Here is a 23077-nt window from a genome sequence, read left to right as displayed (position 1 = left end):
TTGTCTGTTGGGATTTCGACTTATAAAACCATGGGGCAGTGAGTGGGAGGGGCTTAGGACAACTGCTTATGTTTGAGTGATTCGGAACAGCCACATCAAATAAGGCCTCAACACAACTTTACAAGGGGAAGACGTCATGTCATCTGATTCAGAGCACTTCCGCTGTTGTCTGCCAATTGAATCATGCATTTCCAAAGAAGCCACCATATATGGCCACTTGTTTATGATGACAACATATGCATGGCAAAATATAATTGCATAATAACCATTACACTGTATCAACACAATTATTGTTTAACTGCTTTTACTGTATCTAATAACAAAGTCCTGCAAAAAGGGATTATTCCATTCACAGTGCAGTTCTCTAACTGCATAGTATATGCAGCTGCAGAAACAATTACAAAAGTTCCTGCCAAGTTGATCAGGGTTACTTTTGTTAAATTTTCAGTTTAAAAATTACCTAATGAGATATATTTTTCCTTTTAGATGCTAACGCAACACTTGACTATCATCTAAAAACCGAGAAAACGGTGGTCGGCCAAGAATCCGCAAAAGCAGCAATGAAATAATTATAATTCAGACACTGGGCCAGACTGTTTATTCAAAAATATCCACAAATGATGGGAACAGAAACCGCGAAACACACTCACAAGAAGGGGAACTTTTGCATTGAAGTCATCAGTTGCTAATCGGCCCAATACAGGAGGTTTTAACATTTCCTCTGGGCTGGACAGGGGATGCCCCGAGAGGCTGTCACTACCTGCCCTCGGGGCTGGTAAAATGTAGGCTGACATATGTAGTGTCGAAAGGGCCGGCCTGTCAAAATCATCAAATTAGGAAACATAAAATCCCACGGTGCATGAACACACACAGGTGGTCTATGACTAAGTATTGCTTGGAATGAGCGTTTGAGTGTGTGTTTTTTTGTTTATGAGTGTGTTTGTGTGCACTCGGATGTGAGAGTGTGGGTGTGTGTGTGTGTGTGTGTGTGTGTGTGTGTGTGTGTGTGTGTGTGTGTGTGTGTGTGTGTGTGTGTGTGTGTGTGTGTGTGTGTCTGTGTCTGTGTGTGTTTGTGAGGGTTTGTTTTTGTGTGTGTGTGTTTGTGTGTATATGCAAGAGTGTATGTGAGTTCAGTGTGTGTGGTGTGTGTATCCCTACAACAACACCTACAACACGAGAGTTAGACGATAATTGGGTCTGTGCTCTTACAGGACCTCAGTCAGATAGGTAAGCATGACCAAGATTACAGGGAGATCAAATGATTAAAAAAATACACATGACAGATACAACTTGAACGCGCAACTCAAGGAGCAAAAAAAAAAAAAAAGCTTTTTTATTTGATGTGAGAACTTTTAGAATACAACTTGAGAACATATGAACATAAGTCTGAACTTGAATGTTTACATTTTCCCACAGAAATCACAGAAAAAATACACATGAATGCCTGTAGATTCTTACTTGTATGTTGACAGTGGTAGAACATATTATATACACAACCGTGTCCTGGATGTACACAGAAAAGTATTCACAAATGTATTAACGGATTAACATATATTCAATAACAGCTGCAAACTTGTGATCCATCATTTACTCCCATGACTCGTTTATGCTTGAACCATTTTCCAGGAGGCCTCCAGCTCACCTTGGTAATGACAATCTCTCTGTTCGGTAACCGCAACCTTGCAAGCACGCTCCTTCGCGTAAAAATGTGATGATCAATTTTAGCGATAAATGTGTTGCAATACTTGGGGTCGGAAATCGCGATGGGGGGGATTAACCATTTAAGAATCAGAAGACAAAGCTCTCTAGTCCAGTTGCACCTCTCTGGTTCAAGTCCAGCTGATTGGGTTTCATGCTGGTCAATCAACCCGGGCATGGTTAGGGTTATGGCAACTCAGTCACCCGAGGGAAAGAGGTAGCTATTTTCAGGCCTATGTTTCTGCAAACCACCGATACGTTGAATCTCAACGTTTCTGAACCAAAAATATGTTTCATTTCAACGTTTATCGATACCTTTATATCAACGTAGTGAATTGTAACTTTTCGTGGTGCTTTTACGTTCCCTTTTTCTGTATTTTAAGGTTATGGAATTGGTGTCGTCTATTTTCTGGTTAACCCTAAGTATACGTTTTATTACAGATTCAAGCATCTGGAAGGATATATATATCTTTATATTTTCTTTACTACTCTATTTCTATTTACCACCGTAAAAGTGCTCTTTACTAATTATCTTTCATCAATTTACTCACTAAGTAAATATACATTATTTTAGACGCGGGCAGCTGAGCTTCAGTAAATTGTTTTGTTTTGTTTCTAAATACATTCATTTCCAAAATGCTGACATCTGTTGAAAATGAGGAAGGAAGAGCATAAAGAGTAAATATACCAGAGACATCACGAGTCTTACTTATGTCATAAGTCATCTCGTTCAAGTTGACATGTATGGGTCTGGGTACATTGGGGCGGAACCAGTAGCCTTTGACTGTGAGTGGTTGTCCAGTCCCGAGTCACCATATCCGGACCCCTACCCCAACGCTGGATATGACATCGTTAGTTACGAGATGCATGTGTTAGCCTGCGTTGTTGACTCATGTATAGCTATAGCTTTAGGCAAATGTGCTACAGGCCCCAATGGGTCCAGGATTTGCTCAAGAATAATTACATTTATTTTTCAAGAAACTGTTGAAACATTCAGTGTACTGGTCCATTTTAGTGGTATAGTTATAACCTACTAATAGTCAAGTAAAGTCAATTTTATATAACAGCTACAGTCTCAAAGGGCTTAACAGGCCAAATATGTTGGACATCCCCACTAGCTAGGGGATGTCCTTCCTTCTCTAAAAACATAGAGAAGGAACGCAAAATGGGGATCTCATGTCTTCTACGATTGGTTAGGAGTGCATTTGGTGCCATAATTGGCGTACCACTTTTAGTATAAGTGAATGGTTAGAAATATAAATGAAGTATTGGCCATGGTCATGAGGTGCTGCCCAGTGAGCTAGCTTAAAGCCGTCAGGTTGGGTGGCCAGGCGCCGGTCACGAGCTCAGCAACGCACTAATACAGGGACAGCATTATGGTGGGATGGGACAGGGTTGACCAGGAACACGTAGGACACCTCTGACCTATGACCTCTCGGCAGTGCTGCAAATGAGGGCTGAGGGATGAAGGCAGGAACTAAGGCCCAGGGATTTATTCACTTTCTTCTTCTAATTGTTTTTTTGTATTATAATAATAATAAATAATCACACCAATTTGAGTAGGACTACTACTGCTCTTTAATAACGTCTGTTGAGTTTGTAATGCTGGAAAAGCAAAAAATGGAGGAGAGATAAAAAGGGATGAGGAAGTTACTGTCACAAATGGGAAAATGAACAGGTATCTTTAAACCGTTGCCCTCTGGGCCAGATGTACGCTAAACATAGAGACAGCATCATTACACACATTGATACAAACTGAGGTGAGTAGTTTTGCGTTGGGTAAAATGGCTCATGGTCAGGCGATGCTGAGTTGTTAACCTGTGGTGACAGTATAATATCCTCAGTGGTATTTATGAAACGTTCTGTTATGTTTGAGTCGCCATAGTTGTTAGCTCTGCACTGTTTGCCCAGTTGTTAGGAATCAGTCATTTGGGTTTTGGGCATTTGCTTTGGCAGTGTTTTGCCAACTTATTTCTGCAGGGGACACACCTTCTGAAAATTACAAACCATGACCCGATTCACAATCGGCATCGCGAGAAGCGCATAATTGCACGTAAATTAACGATCTTGATCCTTATCACTGCCATTCATATATAGCTACTAGGACTTTTTTAGCATCAAGTATTGGAAAAAGCACTTTTCAATGAGGGTACATTAACTTACCATTGATTAATAATAGTTCATGCAGTAATAAGAATGAACAGATATAGTTAACAGTTGACAGTTAACTCATTTATCATTTACTCATTGTGTTGGTGTTTAAAGGATTTCATGTTGACTAAAGTAGGCTAATGGTACATTTAAAAGCAGCACACAAAAAACGCTAATTTAATTTGCATTTTTATTCGGTTAGGAGTCTAGAAGCAGAGTTCTGCATTCGTTTGAGGCTTTTCGTAGTGGAGCTCGGTAAACAAGAGTACTGTGCATTACCGTACTTTATAGTCTACACTCTAGACTACAAAAGCGTGGATTAGTAGGCTTTTATAAAGTAAATTACTCATGCGTGTTTTAAAAACTGCACGCAGTGCGCCATCTAGTGAACAAAATTGCCCCTCGTTGCCGGACAAGCATTAAACTACGTTTTTTATGCAGACATCAGAATCATTTTAATAGGCTAATAACAAAGTAGTAATTATGTTTTGTGTAAACCGATGTGGCGTTTGGTGTGTACGTAGTTTGGGCGTGATCGGCAGGGATTAAGAGAAAACCCCAATCTCGTACTGCCCGCTTGTCGTAGTCATGTGACCGCTGATCTCCAAACAATAACGCAGCCATGACTGCAGGCATGCTGCTTATCCTGATTACATATGCATCTGCCACGCATTCACGCATGCGTAGTACGTCTGTTCGAAGTAAATAGTACTTTCACTTTGTGGACGATGTTGATGCAATTTGGCCAGGGGATTTCCATGTATAATAACAGTAATGAAAGTTGAATGGGACTAGTTTGACTGATTGGTAAGTTCGAAAGGCTCAAGCCTTCACAGTTTGTTTCCCTGTTTAACATCTAAAAGTATCGAAGAACTCAAAGGGAAAAGAAAACCAGGCATAGAGCCCAATGCACAACACCCATGGATATCTTATTTCACACATGGATTCAAGTAGGCGAACTAGCAACTACATAATAACATGCATATTACGTTCCAATAACGTATACACAACTTTTTAAACACTTTATTTACGTCTTTATTAGACTGTTCGATTTGTGTGTGCCCGCCCCATGCACGGATTGTGGTTGATCGCTATCATCCTAAACGTTGACCCAATGCTCACAGAATGGTTGTTATTTTTTTCCAGGTCTACCAGGTAGAGAACATGGAGAGAGCTGCCCTCAGACAGACCCAGCAGTGCGGTCCCTGGGAGATGAAGGAGCGGCTGGGAACAGGAGGATTCGGCCATGTGAACCTCTACCAACATCTAGTAAGTAGGCCTACATTCCACATGTGGAATTTAGGGGTTGCGTTGTTGAAAAAAACATTGTTATTCAGCACTTTTATGAATTGTTATAGTTACACTTTTAGTTTCAGGCTATGATTACCTCGCTTGTAAGTGGCTATTGATAAAAGCGTCAGCTGAATTACGTAATGTTAAAGTTGTGTTTCCTTTATTTATTGTTTATCTATTCCTTATTTGTACATGTTTTATGTGTTTCTTGGAATAGGAGACGGGAGACAAGATTGCTTTGAAACTTTGCCGCCTAGAATTGAACCAAAAGAACAAAGATCGCTGGAGCAGAGAGATACAAATAATGAAAAAGTAATTATGGCTTGTGTCCCACCCATTTCTGATAGGCCAGCATGCGGACAATATGTATACAAATAGTGGACTACGGAACAAACTAAACGAAACTGTTTCATGTGTATCAACAAATCTCCAACCGCAGGCTGAGTCATGTGAACGTAGTGGAAGCAAGAGAAGTTCCATTAGAACTGAGTTCCATCGGACTTAATGACCTACCGCTACTGGCCATGGAGTACTGCTCCAAAGGAGATCTACGCAAGGTAGGCTACAACTGCATACACCACTCATTAGAATTGTAGGGAATTGTATCTATGTGTTACACATATTTTAAAGGTTTCCAGATGGAAGTCTAAAAATGAATTCTTCTTTCAGATGCTCAACAAGCCAGAAAATTGTTGTGGGCTTAAGGAAAGTGAGGTTCTCTCACTGCTCAGTGACATAGGTGTGTTTTTTAATTCTTCCACACGCGTCAAATTGAAATAGCAAGGCTGGTTGCCGTCTGTAGCTGACAGTTGTGCGAGGATGATATCTAACGGCATACGCAGCAATGGTAATGATGTTGCCTTCTGCCTAACTCAACCAGGTTCTGGTATCCGGTACCTCCACGCCAACAAGATCATCCACCGAGACCTCAAGCCAGAGAACATAGTCCTTCAGGATGTCAGGGGGAAGGTGCGCTCTCCTTATCCTACACAAGCATATGGTCCATGGTCCTGCTCTGCGTGTTCTCATTTACATTTACATTTACATTTAGGGCATTTAGCAGACGCTTTTATCCAAAGCGACTTACAATAAGTACATTTGTCATAAGAAGTGCAACAATATATCGCTGTCGGTACAGAAAGGATGTTCATAGAACCAAGTGCAAGTACAACAATCGCTAGGCTAACCAATTCCTCGTGTTACAGCCATGATAGCAGCTACTGCAGTTGCTACACAGTTAAGTACTATAATACAATACAACACAATACAACACAATACAATACAGTGTACAATGGTGGACAGAAGGGGGGGGGGGGGTGGCTATGCAGTGTCGAGGTGGACTCTGAACAGGTGAGTCTTGAGTCTTTTTCGGAAGATAGTGAGCGACTCTGCGGTCCTGCGGTCCTCATTGCGGTTCTTGTGTGTGCTTGATGTTTTTGACCACAGCTCGTCCACAAAATCATTGATCTGGGCTATGCAAAGGACCTGGACCAGGGTAGTCTCTGCACATCTTTTGTCGGTACTCTGCAGTATCTGGTAAGCATCTTCCTGGCAAATATGTCTGGTTTAATGCGAACTGAGGCTCTAAGCCAATGGTCACCATCCTTTGACTTTCGGTGGACCACTTAATTGTCATCAAGCCCTGAAGTGGACCATCTCCTATGCAAAAGGTCAAAAGTAGATAAATACTGAGGCGAGCAAAGAGTGCCAGCAGCCCCATGATATACAATCGTTAAAGCAGAAAAGGCCAAGGCCAGTTGGAAACTGTGGAAAGATAAGTCAGCAATGCTGCTAATGCGTGTTTAACTGTTTATTTAGCAAACAACGCCCTGAGGTCCCTGAATCCTCCAATTCACTCTCTCTTTTTATTTTCTCCTTCTTACAGAACAATACAGAACAATTATCGCTTGAGTTTTTTCGATTGTACATTTCCAGAAATAAAACCTGTGTGAGCCACAGTTTGTAAAACCCCTGGCCTAAGCAAACCAGCCCTTAAAATTGTCTTTTATGTTTTTCAGGCTCCAGAGCTCTTTGAGAACAAGCCCTACACGGTGACTGTGGATTACTGGAGCTTCGGGACGATGATATTTGAGTGCGTGTGCGGCTTTCGGCCCTTTCTACACCACATGCAGCCTGTTCAGTGGTGAGGACGCTGCACGCCACTACTTCCTCTCACGGTTGCGTTGGGAGTTTATTAACATTTTGGTGTCTTTTAGGACGAGCAAAGTGAAGAATAAAGGTCCTAAAGATATCATGGCTGTCGAGGACATGAATGGGGAAGTCAGGTTCTCGACACACCTTCCCTATCCGAACAACCTCAGCAGGTGCCCCTGCAAATCCGTCCTAGTTTTCGTGAGACATTGGGTACAAATGTTTCCAAAACGCCTCACTCATGATTGTGTGTGTGTGTGTGTGTGTGTGTGTGTGTGTGTGTGTGTGTGTGTGTGTGTGTGTGTGTGTGTGTGTGTGTGTGTGTGTGTGTGTGTGTGTGTGTGTGTGTGTGTGTGTAGACCCTTACTGGAGCCTGTCGAGTCTCTTCTGCAGATGATGCTCCTGTGGGACCCTGCTACCCGAGGGGGGGGCACAGACCCGGAGAGCAACCATCCCTGCTTTTACACTACATTGCACAATATCCTCAGCATGAAGGTGAACACTCTGGCGCTTCTCAAGAGACCCAAAGCACACATTATGCATGTATGCGTCATTACATTAGGATCGATACGTCATGAAGAAAGTCCTAGCAACTGGAGGGTCGCTGGATCAATCCTCGGTTCGTCCAACCTTGAGCGAGATGCTTAGATACTTCTCTCTCTCTCCTTCCGCCATGCCGGTTCTCTCCTTGCATGTTTGACACCGGCTGGATGTGGTGATTAGATTCAGCGGTGCGGCGCTTTGAGTGGACGCTGATGTTCAACACTTTGTGAACACAGTAGCTGTGTTCGAAATCGCTCCCTATCACGGATATAGTGCACTATATAGGGTGCTCGCCATTTTGTAGTGGTGTTCGAATTCTCAGTGGTTAATTTCATTCACTTAAAATACCCAAAATTTGAGTGTACATACGATGTACCCTACATGTTACTCCCGTATACCACAATGCAATGCGGTCGTGTTTTTCTGGAGGAGAAGAAGAAGCTGAATAACCGCGAAAACAAATACATTTAATGATGGAGTCTCCGGCTTTCGTTTAGAAATGTCAACAATTTATTTGGGATTTAACATAGAAATTTGACATTCAAAATTAATAAAAAAAACCTTAATCAAGGAAACGTAACATTCAACATCAATACAACCTCCAGCGTTCCTCGTGAGTGCCCGGTTTGTTTACATGACGTGGGTGCATCTGTCTGCGTCACACAAATACCCGGTGCATTTGCCGACTCAAATGACATTTTGAAACGTTCAGCGTAGCGTCCGAATTCTCGTTTGTTCGTTCCCTACGTAGCGCACTATATCATGAACACTATATAGGGAATAGTGAGTGAGTGAATAGGGAACGATTTCGAACACAGTTTCTTCTCTCCCCCCCCCCCCCACCAAGGTGATCCACGTGCTGGACATGACGTCGGCCCAGCTACACTCCATAGTGCTGGGCCCCGAGGAGAGTCTGCACTCCCTGCAGCAGCGGCTGGAGACCCACACCCACTCACACGTCCCCCCCCGCAGCCAGGAGCTGCTCCTGGAGACGGGCGTGTCGCTGGACCCCCGCTGGCCCCCCGCCCACTGCCTCCCCGAGGGGCTGGTACGTTTGGACCTGAGGTCATTGAGCGATTAAAGGGTAATTCCGGTGTAAAATGGATTTGGGATATGTTTTGTATGATAACGAGTTGAAACCTGCGATTTGGAGCACAAAAACCGCACATAGACGCTTTCTTCAGTTGGCTGTTTTTAGCTGATTCTATCAAAACGCTATAAACTTGGAGCGAAGGGGGCAGTGGTTATGGTAAAAACTAAATCGCTATTTTAAACCACTTAAAAGGCTAGAAGTAGCCCGACACTTCTTTGGTAGTATAATAAGGGTCTTAACATATAAAACGAGGCATTGAGAACTTTGTAAGTGTACAGATTGTTTATTAGAAAATGACATTTTATACACACAATACCAACAGTAGAACACCCGTCGACGCCATTTTGTTTTCAAGACTCGATAGGTGGATTGACGAACACAGAGATTGTGACAGCCGTCAGCAACACGCAAGCTCTGTGTTCGCCAATCTACTTATCGAGTCTTAAAAACAAAATGGCTTTTTTGTGCTCCAAAACGAACGTTTCAACTCGTTATCATACAAAACATATCCCAAATCCATTTTACACCCGAATTACCCTTTAAGTCAAGTTATCCTTTTTTGTCCCTTTTTTCGGGGGGAAATTCTGTCTCTGCTTTTAACCCCTTCCGGGAGCCGGTGAACACATAGGGGGGGGTACACCGGCACACCCCTCCGGGTGTGCCGGTGTACCCCCCCATGTGTTCACCGGTGGGCTGCCGCAGTGCAGCGCCCGGAGAGCAGGTGGGGGTTGCAGGGGCTTTTGCTCGAGGGCGCCACATCTGTGGATGAGGCCGTAGGAGGGTACTGCACTACTACTCCCTCCGTCCACATTTTATTTTTGCCTACCGGTCGGGATTCAAATTTGGCCACCTTCCGGTTACCGGTCCACCTCCTTAACCAGTGGGCCACGGATGCCCCCGATAAGGACTGCTGTACCATGCTGGAGCGCCCAGGGGGGGGCCCAGATGTGCGTGAGCTGTTCACGGCTACTGTGTAACAAACACGATCTTAAATTTACGGTGAATACACCATTATCTGGCGATACTGAAACGATGGTTGGGACGTGACCTACTTTTTAGAGCAGTTGCACCAACGCTGAGGCCACACAACTTGACGAGCAGCTGGCAGCGGGCGTGATCCTCCCGTAGCGCCTCACAGCTGGTTGTTTGAATAAAAGATGCAAAATATATTTTGCATCTATGATAATATATTTAGCGCCCAAATGATCGGATGAATTGGACAGCAGGGCTTAACATGTGCACAGAGCTGGTAGTTGGCAACTATTCGTGGCACGATCGTGGCACTCTACACTGTCTATTCTCAATGGCCCCTGGTGTGTGCTCCACATATTCAGCCAAGCGGCGTACCTTCTTATCAGAACATCTTCTTATGGTCATGTGGTGTGGACCCCGGGTCATCTCTAGACAATACACAGAGACCACCTCATGCCCAATGGCTCACTGTGGGTGCTGTTCTCCACAGGCCGGCTGGGACCGGTCCATAGTGTACCTCTTCGACAAGAGCCTGACCAAGTACTCCGGCCCGCTGACCGCCCGACCTCTGCCGGACAGCGTCAACTTCATAGGTGAGCGCCGGTGTGCTCTGACCTCGTGCTTCTCCTCCTGCTGATGCTGTCGCCGTCGCGGTCATTGGCGTGATGCTCTGTGGTCCGTTACAGTGCGAGAGACCAAGACCCAGCTGCCGCTCGCTGCGCTGAGGAAGGTGTGGGGAGAGGCGGTCAGCTACATCTGTGGGCTGAAGCAGGACTACGTCCGGCTGTACGGGGGACGGGAGGCCGCCATGTAGGTGAACCCGCACCGCACGCGCGTGGTCGAGCCATGTCACAGATCGGATTCAATCTTTCAAATGATCAAGTACATGCTGTGTGATCTTAACTCCATTCAGGGTTCATTAGAAAAAGCGAAGCCATCTGTTTGTAACCATTTTTGACGAAATCACTACTTTCTTGTGTAGAGCGGTAGTTTATTATATTATGGCACACAAAGAATCAGAACTCAATTTTTTTTAAAATATGGTTTGGAAAGTGTGTCTAAAAGTGTTAAACCCTATCATGGGGAGACACACAGACACACTGACTGCACACAAACACAAATGTTGACTAGAAATCCGAAATAAGATCATGCATCCATCTATGTTCTTGTGTGGGTTTAGGAGGAGTCTGCTACATTACAACACAAACCTAACGCGCTACAAGAACATGCTGTTCTCCCAGTCCCAGCAGCTCAGAGCCAAACTGGCCTTCTTCAAGATCAGCATCCAGAACGACCTGGAGCTCTACTCTGAGCAAAGACACACAGGCATTTGTGAGTACGCTTTAGGCTGTTGTTGTTGCCCCAGTAATGGGTCTACTGTTTACTATTTAACTATTTAGTCACTAAGCCGATACTTTTATCCAAAGCCAACTCTGAGCAAAGACACACAGGGTATCTATGAGTACACTTTAGGCCATTGGTTCTCAAAGTGTGGCCCGCGGGCCAATGGCGGCCCGCAGAAACATTCCTGGCGGCCCGCAATGACATACAGATGTAAGTAAAAAAATAAATAAAACAAAATTGATATATTTTTTTTTTTGGTGGCCCTTAGTCAAATTCTGGGTTCCTAAATTGGCCCTCAGCTGTCAAAACGTTGAGATCCCGTGCTTTAGGCTGTTGTTGTTGCCCCAGTAATGGGTCTACTATTTACTATTCAACTATTTAGTCACTAAGACGATACTTTTATCCAAAGCCACTGCTTGTAAAAATTATGCATATTAGATCTCAGGATGCCTACAGGTAGGCTGTGAAACTTTGGATCCGAACCCAGAACCTCTCATCTGGAAGTCTAACCATGTGGCTCTCCTGTATCCGTCTCTTTCTGGTGGAACTGTCTCACCAGCTTCAGAGAAGATGCTGAAGACCTGGAATGAAAACGAAGAGAAGGCTGCTGCGTTTACACAGGTGGGAAGTTATCCATGGCGACCACAATATATACACTGAACGTTCCTACCGTGAATCCAACGGAGAGGATGGTCAGTGATACCGTGGGTCTGTATCTCTACTGTTTCCTTCTGTAGGTGGCTGAGGTCGGTTATCTGGATGAAGAGATTGTCTCTCTGCACTGTGAGATTGTGGAGTTGAGGAGAAGTCCATTCGCTCGCAGTCAAGGAGACGTTATGGGGCAGCTGTCAGTATTTCAGTATTCTGTAGAAACGGTCACATTCTCCGATGGATGAATATGCACGTTCATGTTTCACTGTTTGTTTTGTCTTCCAGGGAGGAGAAAGCGATTGAACTCTACAAGCAACTGAAAGCCAAATGCAAAAGTTAGTGTGAAATATGTACGGTATAACCTTTTAAAGGTTTTTTGTGCACATCTGTGGACTGTGTACCTGTGTACCTGTGTGTGTATGTAACTGATTGTCTTGCCATGGCTCTGGTGGATTTAATTAACGATGGGTTTTGTATATTCTGTGCAGGTCCTGACCCGCCACACGGTTACAGCGATAGCTCCGAGATGGTGAAAGCTATTCTTCAGACAGTTCAGAACCAGGACCGGGTCTTGAAGGACTTATACACTCACCTGAGGTACTCCTTAAGCAGAGTGAAGGACCAACATTTTTATCATATGTCGTATCTTAAAGTTCTAATACGAAAGTTCTGAGAAGAAAAAAAAAATATATATATATCTTTGATATAATATTTGTTTTATTAAGTCATGTAATAGAGGGATAAACTTAATGCGCACATAATTATGTATCTGGTATGTACGTTTTCTCTTTGTTGTTATCTGAGTAGTAACTTCAGCGAACTGTAAATGGGCTCTGAATTGACTTGAAGGAAACCATTACTACCAAGCTCGCAAGGCATCCGAATTGAGAAATGTGATGATATTTAACCAACGTGTCGTCTTCTGGTTGGCATGAAGGCCCATCAACAGAAAACCTATGCAATGCTCCTTTACACAATTTCCAGAAAACATGTCTGATTTTGTTTTTGGCTCTCTTGTCGTCAACAGCACCATACTGGTGTGTAAACAACGCATCGTCGATCTGTTCCCTAAGCTGGAGGGGGCGGTAGAGAGCATCAAGGCAGCGGAGACGACAGTGATGCAGATGCAAATGAAGCGACAGAAAGAGTTCTGGTATCTGTTGAAGATTGCCAGGGTGAGTCCACTGACCCCCAATAAAATTCACTTAACATAAAACTCCCTCACTTCGGCATATAAGAAGTACAAAGGCCATTGCTATGGAAGCTGTAAAACCATAATGTTGTTTCTTGTTAATAGTATTACTGCTCCATATGTGTTCAGATTTTTGCTTGTGAAGTACCATTTCCTTTGCTCTTATAGCTAACATATACTTTGATTGTTGACTTTAGCAAAAACGTTCTGCTATATTACTAGATATTAACTATTTTATAATGTTGTTAGGCCCAGACAGAACCTCCCTCACTACCAACTGTTCCCAAGACAACTGCAAGGTAAGCCCACCAACATTAATGGAAAACCTTTCTCTTGGTGTCTGTGAATACCTATCGATCTAGAATGTTCTTTGAGCGGAGCCTTGAGATGTGTTTATCTTATGGCTGCTGGTCTTGCAGTGAGACGGTTCATCAATTATTGGAAGAGAATCAGCATTACCTCAGTCAACTGACTTCTCTGCTTCAGGACACGACTCAAGAGACTGGAAACAGTGTCATGGTACAGTACCGTCTTAGAGTACCATATTAAGCGCTATATAAATTTAATTTATTATTATTTACAGTACTAAATGTTATCAGTATTCATGTAATGAAACATATACAGTATCCATTCAATGTGACATATACAGTACTCATGTAAAGAAAAGTGTCGTACCTCTGTGGCTTTTATTCGAAACCTTACTTAATATGGGCAAGAGCGCTCTTCGGTTGATCAATACGAACCCTAAAGCCCCTTTTCCCCTTTTATTTTCTAGGATGAGGACTGGAGTTGGATACAGCATGATTCAGGAAAAGCTCAATCTCTGATCTCATAAAGTTGTATATAATGAATGAAGCCGGCCTGGTGGTTCTCATCTTAATATATGAAGAACCATACACTGGCTAAATCCTTTCTGATGCACACTCAAAATATCATGCATTTATTTAGCAGCATAAGCTAAGACACTACTGTTTAAACTACATGTATGGATTTATATTTTAAATTCCATGTTTGAGTGTAATGCCAGTCTGCTGTATTTATTTGTTGGAGTGAAGAACAAGAATTTGACTGACAAAACGTATTACCTGTATGTGCAAAATGTATCTTTAGATACCGATTTGTTTGTCAAAATGTTACATAAATAAAGAATGCCTGTTGGTTTGTTATCGTCCGTCAGTTTGTATATTGAGGATTGTTTTTAGTTACAAGGAAACTGAATTGAATGGAACCTTGATTACAGTCATATAGGCTCGATCAAAATGATAGTAAATAGTCGGCAGCATATAGGAACTTTCAGATTTATTACTTTCAGAATTTAAATGACTATTTCCCTTTCAAATGACTACCCAAATCAGCAAAGAAGGACCACACTGGAACAGAGTGGGGAGAAGCAGGAGCCACTAGGCGGCGGTAGAGAGATGGGTTCAGGCTGTCGTGAACTGAATGATACAGAGAGAAGAGGTGACTGTGTCCAGTGGAGTGGTAATTAACGCCTTTTTACATGCAACCTTTTCATAAATAGAGAAACGTTTGTACAACGCTTATTTAACATCGGGTTCAGTGTCATCGACGAATAAGAGGACAGAAATCGATAAGAAGCGTTCACTTCCGAACCTGCTCCTTGGAGCTAGTTGCCCCTAGCTCGCAATGCTATCGTAACATTACTACTGCATTTCTAATAATAGCAGCATGGGGCTTGAACGCCACTGTCAGTGAGTTGATACTTTTGTAGTAGCGTTTCGTGTTTTGCTCGTCCATTAAATTTGTATTTCAGGTATATAGGGAAGTGTGTAACTGCTCGGCTATGCTAGCGACAGTGAATGACCACTGTGTAGCACCCATTGAGCTAACGTTACAGGCTAACCTACATAGTGAACGCTAGCAGGCTGTGCAGGGCTCTCTTTAAAGTATATAGTGATCACATTCTCGTTTTAAGACTAGCATGCTTTAAAGATGGCCTGGACGGCATATCGTTGCACAATTAGTCCGTCACAGGTTCGAGTACTGATGTAGTTAATAGTAGTAAACCCTTACCAGTTGATAAAAAAACTGCACCTAATCCTATCACCATACGCTCTACCCTATTGGTTGGGTGTTACATGTGAGGCTAGTCCCATATGACTAGCCACATTGAACAACGCGACTCTTTTCATGCTTGTTTATTTGAACTCGTAATGTTGTCGTCTCTGCAGGTAAGTGCAGCAGAGGATGACTATGGCACACGTAGGGGCAGTAGTGGCTACAGTAGCGGGACTCATGGCCATCCTTCTCCACTCATCCATTCATAAGATTGAAGAAGGACATCTCGCGGTTTATTACAGGTATTAAAGCATTGTGTTTTATCACAGCAGTTATCTTGTTCATTCATATTTAACTGTTCTTGTCCAGGGTCTAGGTCCATTAATATACTTGTGTGTTTCTCATGTATTTTTTACTTTGTTACATAAAGTCGGCAGTTTGGTTAAAAACAGGATAGCTCACTTTTAGGCATGTGAACAAACAGCTCAGTCAGCTCAGATTCAACTGTTCATGACAGAGTTGACTTCAATTCGACCTAAATTGCATGCAGACAGGTGAACAATCAAACAATGCTCAAGATATCATATATCCTTTTATAATGAGTACTACTAACTGTGTGTGTGTGTGTGTGTGTGTGTGTGTGTAAGGGGAGGAGCATTGCTGACTGCCCCCAACGGCCCCGGGTATCACATTATGCTCCCCTTCATCACCACCTTCAGATCGGTGCAGGTGCCCTCACATTCTCACTATGCAAAACATACTCTTGGCTCGAGCCACCAAGCATGGCCGTGTATGTTCTGCAAGCAACATGATGACATTGTTGCACCCCTTTGGTTTCAGACTACGCTTCAGACTGATGAAATCAAGAATGTGCCATGTGGAACCAGGTAAGGTTTTGGCCAGTGTGCGTCAGGCTTCTAATGAAGTCTGAACTTGGAGCAGAGTCTACAATGTTTTTGGTGTCTTCCTTTTTCCACAGTGGCGGTGTGATGATCTACTTTGACAGGATAGAGGTAGTCAACATGCTGGTCCCCTCGGCAGGTATAGAGCATGTTTACACAAAAAGCTACTTTAATGACTTCTTAACCTTTACTCTTAAAGATCCCCTATTTTACCACCAGGTGAGATGTGGATTAGCCATGATCACATGATCACGCAGTGTCCATCCAGATATTTGATGGATATTTCTGCCTATCCAGGCGACTGACCCAACTGGTATACTGATCTATTTGTCATAGATCTTGGTGGTAACTTGAGGCTAGATTGTGAAATGGATTATAATGTCTGATCCACATCCCAGCTGGTGGTAATAACATGTCCTTTGAAGTCACTTAGGTTTACATGCACATTCCAAATGCTCCTTTGTGACCGTATTATATTCTGGCTTCGGTATTGAAAAGCAACCAAAGACTAAAGTCAAACCACTGGGACAGAGATTGTGTAATCACTCTTTGTGCATGGCTCACTTCCCATCTTGTATGTGCTCTTGTTCTTGTATACTTTAAACAAACAACCCATGTTTCAGCAAAAGCTTAATTAATTCCTGCGTGTTCTCTTCTTCCCCTTTCTGTAGTTGTGGAAGTAGTGAAGAACTACACCGCTGATTACGACAAAACCCTCATCTTTAACAAAATCCACCATGAACTCAACCAGTTCTGCAGCGTTCACACTCTACAGGAGGTTTACATTGAGTTGTTCGGTGAGTGGACATTGGCACAACACAACGTACACATGCCCAAATGAAGCATGCTGCTCTATGTTGTACTGTCACTCAATAACCGGGTTTATCTGTGTTTCTTTTTTTTTATGCTTGCAGATATCATTGATGAAAATATGAAGATTGCCTTGCAGAAGGATCTTAATGAAATGGCGCCTGGACTCACAATTCAGGTAACTGGTGATAAATTGACCTTTAAGTGACTCATTTTGAAAATAAAATAAATAGACCATCTGTAAACCAAACCAACAAACTGTAACTGCTGTCAATACAATCTTTGAACTCTAACCAATGATTCCCGTCGCACCGACCCCGTTCTCCAACCGTTAGGCAGTTCGAGTTACCAAACCCAAGATCCCAGAGTCAATCAGGAGGAACTTTGAACTCATGTAAGTGGGCCCGCTTCCTCGCGTGTCCTTAGTGACGAGTCTTGTGTCGAAGCAGGCCGAAGCTAAAGCTTGGACTCTGTGCCCTCGTGTCCACAGGGAGGCGGAGAAGACCCGCCTGCTCATCACGGCTCAGACTCAGAAGGTGGTGGAGAAGGAGGCCGAGACTGAGAGGAAGAAAGCCATCATCGGTAGCTATAACCTTTTGTACTACATTCCACCTGACGTATACGGTATACTTTTCCCCTCGACAACATTGTCGGAACGGCCATTCTTGTGTTATTGCGATGTCCCTCTGCCGCCATCTCTAGTGCTACAAACCACCCTGAATGATACTTCTCTGTTCCTGTGACTGTCCCCACGCAGAGGCTCAGAAGCAGGCCCAGGTCGCGGAGATCCATTTCCAGCAGAAGGTGATGGAGAAGGAAACCGAGAAGCGGATCTCTCAGATAGAGGGTAAAGCCCAACCGGCCCTCATTTAACTATTTACGATTCAGTCGTCTATCAGACGCTCTGATCCAAATCCACTCAGAGGGAACTCGGATACAGATCATTACTGATCAGGTAGGGCATAGGCCTCTCGCGTACGGAGGAGGAGGTTGCTAGTTCAATCCCCAGCTCCTCCTAGCTGAGTGTTGATGTGTCCCTGAGCAAGACACTTAACCCTAACTGCTCCTGACGAGCTGGCTGTCGCCTTGCATCGTTGACTCTGCCGTCGGTGTGTCAATGTGTGTATTAACCGATGTAAGTCGCTTTGGATAAAAGCGTCTGCTAAATGCCCTAATAATAAACGCTTTAACTGCTGATCCAATTTAAATGACCGGATGAAATAATAATCCTGGTACATTACCCAATACCTTATTATTAGTCGGTAGAGCTGCTGATATATTTTGCCCTCGATGTATTTATTTATTTATGTATGGGATAATGCAAAGCGAGCCTGTCAATATCGCATTATAAACCGAGTAGCTGGGAGGGCCTGGGCCCCCGTGCAAACATCCTGGGAAGAACCCTGAATACGTAACTCATGGATGCGTGTTGAGGGGGGGGCGGCATTTCCTCTGCTCACAAAGTGGGGGTTGGTGGGGTGCTGACCAAACCAGTGGGAACCTCGGCCCCCGCCACCAGGCAGGGGGGGGGCTCCGCGTCGTCATGTGCGGCGTCTCCCAACACTGCTCCTTTGTTCCAGACGCTGGCTTCCTGGCCAGGGAGAAGGCCAGGGCTGATGCGGAATACTACACTGCCGCCAAGTTCGCCGAAGCCAACACGGTAAACTATGGCGTCAATTTGAACTCTGCGCGTAAGCAACCTTTCAACGTTGTGTTTATAATCCATCACATGCTAACATCCCCCTCCCCCTGCTCTTTTTCTGTACTTCATCCTATCTCTATTGCTCTCTCTCTCTGTCTCTGTGTCTCTACTTCATTCTATCTATTGCTCTCTCTCTGTCTCTGTGTCTCTACTTCATTCTATCTATTGCTCTCTCTCTGTCACTGTGTCTCTCTCTCTCTCTGTCACTGTCTCTCTCTCTCTGTCTCTGTGTCTCTACTTCATTATATCTATTGCTCTGTCTCTGTCTCTCTCTCTATCTCTCTGTGTGTCTGTGTCTCTCTGTCTGTCTCTCTCTGCGTCTCTACTTCATTCTATCTATTGCTCTCTCTCTCTCTCTCTCTGTCTGTGCTTCATTCTATTTATTGCTCTCTCTCTGTCACTGTGTCTCTCTCTCTCTCTGTCACTGTGTCTCTGTCTCTCTGTCTCTGCGTCTTTACTTCATCTATCTATTGCTCTCTCTCTGTCTCTCTCTCTCTCTGTCTCTGTCTCTGTCTCTCTCTCTCTCTCTCTCTGTCTCTGCGTCTCTACTTCATTCCATCTATTGCTCTCTCTCTGTCTCTCTGTCTCTGTGTGTGTCTCTCTCTCTCTCTCTCTCTCCCTCTCTCTGCGTCTCTACTTCATTCTATCTATTATTCTCTCTCTGTCTCTCTCTCTGTCTCTGCTTTCTCTCCCCTCCACAGTTGAAGTTGACTCCCGAGTACATCGAGCTGATGAAGTATCAGTCCATAGCGACCAACAGTAAGATCTACTTCGGGCAGGACATCCCCAACATGTTTGTGGAGGGGGCCAAGCTGGGGCCCTCCCCCACGCCGCCGACCGACACGGACTCTGACTCCCAGGGTCAGTGATGGCTCGGCCGTCCCACAGGGCCAGCCGATGTGGCCTCATCGGTGAGGGGGAGGCTTCTGCAGCTAAAGGGACGAATGACGACACGCTATTGGTCTTGATTTTCAAAATGACTGAGAAAGAGGAGGAGTGAAAGCGGAGAGACGCATATGATTTCCTTTTGGTTAATTCCTGCATTCTCTTTGGAGAAATGTTTAGCGTGTGGTTTCAGTGGGATGATGGATGCCATATTCAAAATAGATTGAAGGTTGAGTCCACCAGGGAAAGGTTCTCAGAGGCATGAATTTACTGAAATGGACTTCTGCTAACGAGCACTTCCTGCTTCGCTATGCTTGCGTTAATGGCAGACATTTTTTTATTATCTTCGTTGGAACAGCTTTCATTTTGTTAGGAGAGAAAAATTGGGCCGAGGGTTATTTGTCGTTGGTTATGTGGCCGTAACTGGACTTCATGTGGTAACACTAATTCTAATGAGCTATGTGCTGTATGACTGTTATGAGGTGGCTGCGTCATTCATTCTCCATCCCCTCGTAACCATTGATTTACTACTTGGCTTTCTTCAACAAGAGAAGGAGCCTTAATACTTAATTTTGCTTTTGCTCTGAGTGCAAATGCTTGATGGCACGTTTGTGTATTGGTTGGAACTTATATATTTTTGAATGCAGATCATGTAAGTGATGCAATGGTTGACTTGTTGTTCTGTCTTGGACAATGGGTCAAACAAGGGGGATCGGTGAGATTTATATCCAACAGGCCTATGTTTCAAGAACTCGATGGTGGTAAGGGAATCCTGTGATATGCAAAACTGTTGTGCATGCGTGCATATCAGTTGTATTCTTTTTTTGCTTATGCAAGAGTTGGTCCTTTCCGTTCTCTGAAATTAATCCGAAACCAAATCAGACATGAACCCTTGGCCCATTTCCCCACGTCCTGTGGTCACAGTGAAATTATCAGACGAGTCAATTGACGTCAGAACCTGCATGAACGACACAACCGACACGTAATTCTGTTTTTAATATAAAAGGGCTTCCAGCAAGCGCTGTTGAATGAAAACCGAGGCTGCAGTTGAAGCCAGTGTTGTTGATGATTGATTTTTCTGTGTTAGACTGGTCATGTTTAGTGTTATTGATTTAAAAGGGTGTCCTTCAAACTGAGTCTTAAACACTGCACCAAACTGTGAAATCAACCAAGAAGGAAGAATCCAGGGCTGCTTCAGAATAAATTCAATGTCCTGACCCTGGTATTTATATAATGCCCTTTTCATTACCAGTCAGTTGGTTATTAGCGCCCTTTTTATTGTCGAAACTCCCAGTTAATTTGCGAAGACGCCTATTGCGATGCTTACTTGATCATATTCTCATTAGTGCTTCAATATTTATAGCTTGAAAAATGTGCTTATTTATCTCAGGAAACTGGCAGAATTAAACATTTGCGTCCACCAATGACCTGGAATGCCCCTACATAAGCTGTAACGCTATGGAACTGTCTTCCTACAACCAGAATGTCTCTTGCTTACGGGGATTAATACGCCTGATGAGATAATTATGTTAGGCCTACATTAAAAAAAAAAAAACGTTTTGGGAATTTCATAGCAGAAGTGCAGTCAGGATTTCCACTGCAATTTACTTTACATGGCTACTAATTATCCAAAAGCTTGCACTTTTAATTTATGCAAGATGTTCAAATTCTCGAAAGTAGTATATTAATATTAGCGGCAGAACGCTTAGCAATTTGGAATATAGGTGGTTTACATTCTGACTACTTGTGTCATTATTCTCCAAAATGCAGTGCTTTGCCTTTCATGTTGGACATAAATAGCCTCAAAAGATTTAGATTTCAAGCCTTAACATATCCAGTCCACCTGGAGAGAGCGACAATAATGGGGAACCACTTCAGAAGGAGTCGCCTGGTTTGCACAAACTAGTGGAATATTGACTCAAGTGGTGGCCTAGTAAGACTACTGACGAGCCTAAACATTGGAGACATTGCCATACAATAAAATTAATAAGGAAAAAAAAATAACAGACTAGTGTGTGTGTGTGTGTGTGAAAGATTTAGGGATTTGTTGACATTTGTCGTTAAGACTACCCTTGTGCTTTGGTGATTTGGTTAATATTACGATGCAAATGAGTTTATGATTTACTTAATACGTTTTTTTTGTGAATGATTCTTTTGTACAATTTGCTAAATGGAAACATTGTCTCCTTGTTTTTAAAGGTTTATATGCAAAATGTTTTCATGCAGTTGGACAAAATCTTGTCAAATGTAAAATAAAAACTATTTTGATACCACTTTTGACACGGTTTTTCGCTTCCTTCTGAACACTGACCATACCTATAGCTGCCAGAAGGGGGCGCGCTTGCACTTGGCCTCCCCATGTTTGTCGGTGTAGGGGTGAGAAAACAACTTTTTAATTAATCAGATAACAAATAATACGCGTGTAGAAAGCAAGGCTTGACCAACCGTTTGGAATAAAACAAATAGCCACTATAATGGTCCCAATTGGGGACCATTATAGTGGGGGGGTGGGGGGCAGGCAATGTGTGTGTGCCTGAATATCGTTGATGTGATTTTAGGCACAAAATAGGGTCTACGAGTACGCAAATCTGTGTTACAGGTGCACAAATCCTTTTGCTACAATTATTGCAGCGCAGTTGGTGCAAAACACATTCGCACACCCGTGTTTCATAATCTGAGAACATGCCCAAAAGGTGTGCATTCGTAAACGGTTTAGGAAGACTTTTGCTACAATAATACCTTCATAGAAAAAAGACTGTTTGGATGAAGGAATTCCTTTTTTGTATTCACAGTTACTGAAACACATTGGTTTACAAAGTAAACTATACATGGTAAATATGGGAAGTGGATGCTAGAAATGTGAAGACAAAGTAAAATGAGGAGTCCCGAACTGCGGGTCAACGGATGTGGGGGGGTGGGGGGAGGAGGGGCTGGGGAGAAGAGAGAGGGGGGGGGCTGGAGAAAAGGGGGGGCGGGGGGGGGGGGGGGGGAGGAGAGAGGGGGGTGGATGTTGTCTCCCTTCGTTGTGTAGAAGGAGATGAAGCTGTTGCACGGCTGCTGCGTGTTGTCTGAGTGTAGGGGCTGAGGTTTGAGGAGATGATGTACGGTTGATAAAAGCTGCTTGGAGTTACCAGGGCTGTGGTCGATCATGTGGGGGTAGAACCGGGGCCGTGTCACTGGGGGGCTCGCTGTAGGCCTTCTGATGTTCCCGCTAGGCTAGTTTGTGAACAGCCGGTCCTGAGTCCTTAAACGCCGCTCTAGGACACGCCCCGTTCTCTAGGACACGCCCCGTTCTCTTCAGCAGTCGTAGCTCACTGGTGTACCGGGGGGCTGAGCGTGGGAAGGGGGCGGTTCTGGGCTGGACTGGGGCATGGCGGTCCAGGAGGGGGCTGAGGGATGAACTGTAGAGATCCACAGATTCAGTGACTGAAGGGGGGCTGGCGGCGGGAGACGGAGGAGGTCAGTAGTCATGGGGACTGGGTTGATGTTTTTAAGGTTCCTGAAACTGATTAGTCTTTTGGGCTTATTGAGGGGGGGAGGGGGGGGGGGCTCCATTGATATGGCCTTATATGGTCAGTAGCGGTTCCTGTCCGAGCTCACCAGGGAGGCAAACATGAACGCGCATTTATGAACGCGCGCAGTGCACCCGCACATTCATGACTTTTCTGAAG

At 43.9% G+C, this 23077-nt stretch overlaps 2 protein-coding genes across 4 annotated transcripts; both read left to right on the top strand.

Annotated features, from left to right (window-relative positions):
* Positions 1-4520: 4520 nt before the first annotated feature.
* Positions 4521-14360, top strand: LOC130404470 (inhibitor of nuclear factor kappa-B kinase subunit alpha-like). Of its 2 annotated transcripts, none has more exons than XM_056609218.1 (22): positions 4521-4656; positions 4996-5118; positions 5360-5454; positions 5582-5699; positions 5812-5881; positions 6023-6111; positions 6589-6678; positions 7161-7285; positions 7359-7466; positions 7653-7788; positions 8684-8884; positions 10392-10494; positions 10588-10711; positions 11082-11233; positions 11805-11866; positions 11983-12092; positions 12182-12231; positions 12385-12493; positions 12924-13071; positions 13338-13387; positions 13575-13607; positions 13864-14360. In XM_056609218.1, the coding sequence occupies exons 2-22, from the start codon at positions 5014-5016 to the stop codon at positions 13913-13915; spliced, it is 2130 nt and encodes a 709-aa protein (XP_056465193.1). In that variant the 5' UTR covers positions 4521-4656; positions 4996-5013; the 3' UTR covers positions 13916-14360. The 2 variants fall into 2 exon arrangements, with proteins under 2 accessions (XP_056465193.1, XP_056465192.1); XM_056609217.1 differs by having other exon boundaries at positions 4522-4656; positions 13508-13607.
* Positions 14361-14475: 115 nt separating this feature from the next.
* erlin1 (ER lipid raft associated 1) lies at positions 14476-21439 on the top strand. Of its 2 annotated transcripts, none has more exons than XM_056609219.1 (12): positions 14476-14570; positions 15281-15409; positions 15755-15836; positions 15948-15994; positions 16087-16148; positions 16681-16806; positions 16924-16997; positions 17155-17213; positions 17310-17401; positions 17577-17666; positions 18400-18479; positions 19223-21439. In XM_056609219.1, exons 2-12 carry the CDS (start codon positions 15297-15299, stop codon positions 19388-19390), a joined length of 993 nt encoding a protein of 330 aa, XP_056465194.1. In that variant the 5' UTR covers positions 14476-14570; positions 15281-15296; the 3' UTR covers positions 19391-21439. The 2 variants fall into 2 exon arrangements, with proteins under 2 accessions (XP_056465194.1, XP_056465195.1); XM_056609220.1 differs by lacking the exon at positions 14476-14570 and adding an exon at positions 14616-14800.
* The last annotated feature ends 1638 nt before the right edge of the window (positions 21440-23077 follow it).

The sequence above is a fragment of the Gadus chalcogrammus genome, chromosome 15 (assembly GCF_026213295.1).
Source record: "Gadus chalcogrammus isolate NIFS_2021 chromosome 15, NIFS_Gcha_1.0, whole genome shotgun sequence".
NCBI lineage: Eukaryota > Metazoa > Chordata > Actinopteri > Gadiformes > Gadidae > Gadus > Gadus chalcogrammus.
The sequence above is the reverse complement of the archived record's forward strand: the minus strand, read 5'-3'. Positions and strand labels throughout refer to the sequence as shown.

Bases quoted from the DNA above. Each gene is read 5' to 3' on its own strand.
- LOC130404470 (XM_056609217.1), top strand. From the start codon at position 5,014: ATGGAGAGAGCTGCCCTCAGACAGACCCAGCAGTGCGGTCCCTGGGAG. The intron at 5,119-5,359 runs GTAAGTAGGCCT...TTCTTGGAATAG, and splicing joins TGAACCTCTACCAACATCTA to GAGACGGGAGACAAGATTGC. The intron at 7,467-7,652 runs GTGCCCCTGCAA...GTGTGTGTGTAG, and splicing joins TATCCGAACAACCTCAGCAG to ACCCTTACTGGAGCCTGTCG.
- erlin1 (XM_056609219.1), top strand. From the start codon at position 15,297: ATGACTATGGCACACGTAGGGGCAGTAGTGGCTACAGTAGCGGGACTC. The intron at 17,402-17,576 runs GTAGCTATAACC...GTCCCCACGCAG, and splicing joins GAGGAAGAAAGCCATCATCG to AGGCTCAGAAGCAGGCCCAG. The intron at 17,667-18,399 runs GTAAAGCCCAAC...CCTTTGTTCCAG, and splicing joins GCGGATCTCTCAGATAGAGG to ACGCTGGCTTCCTGGCCAGG.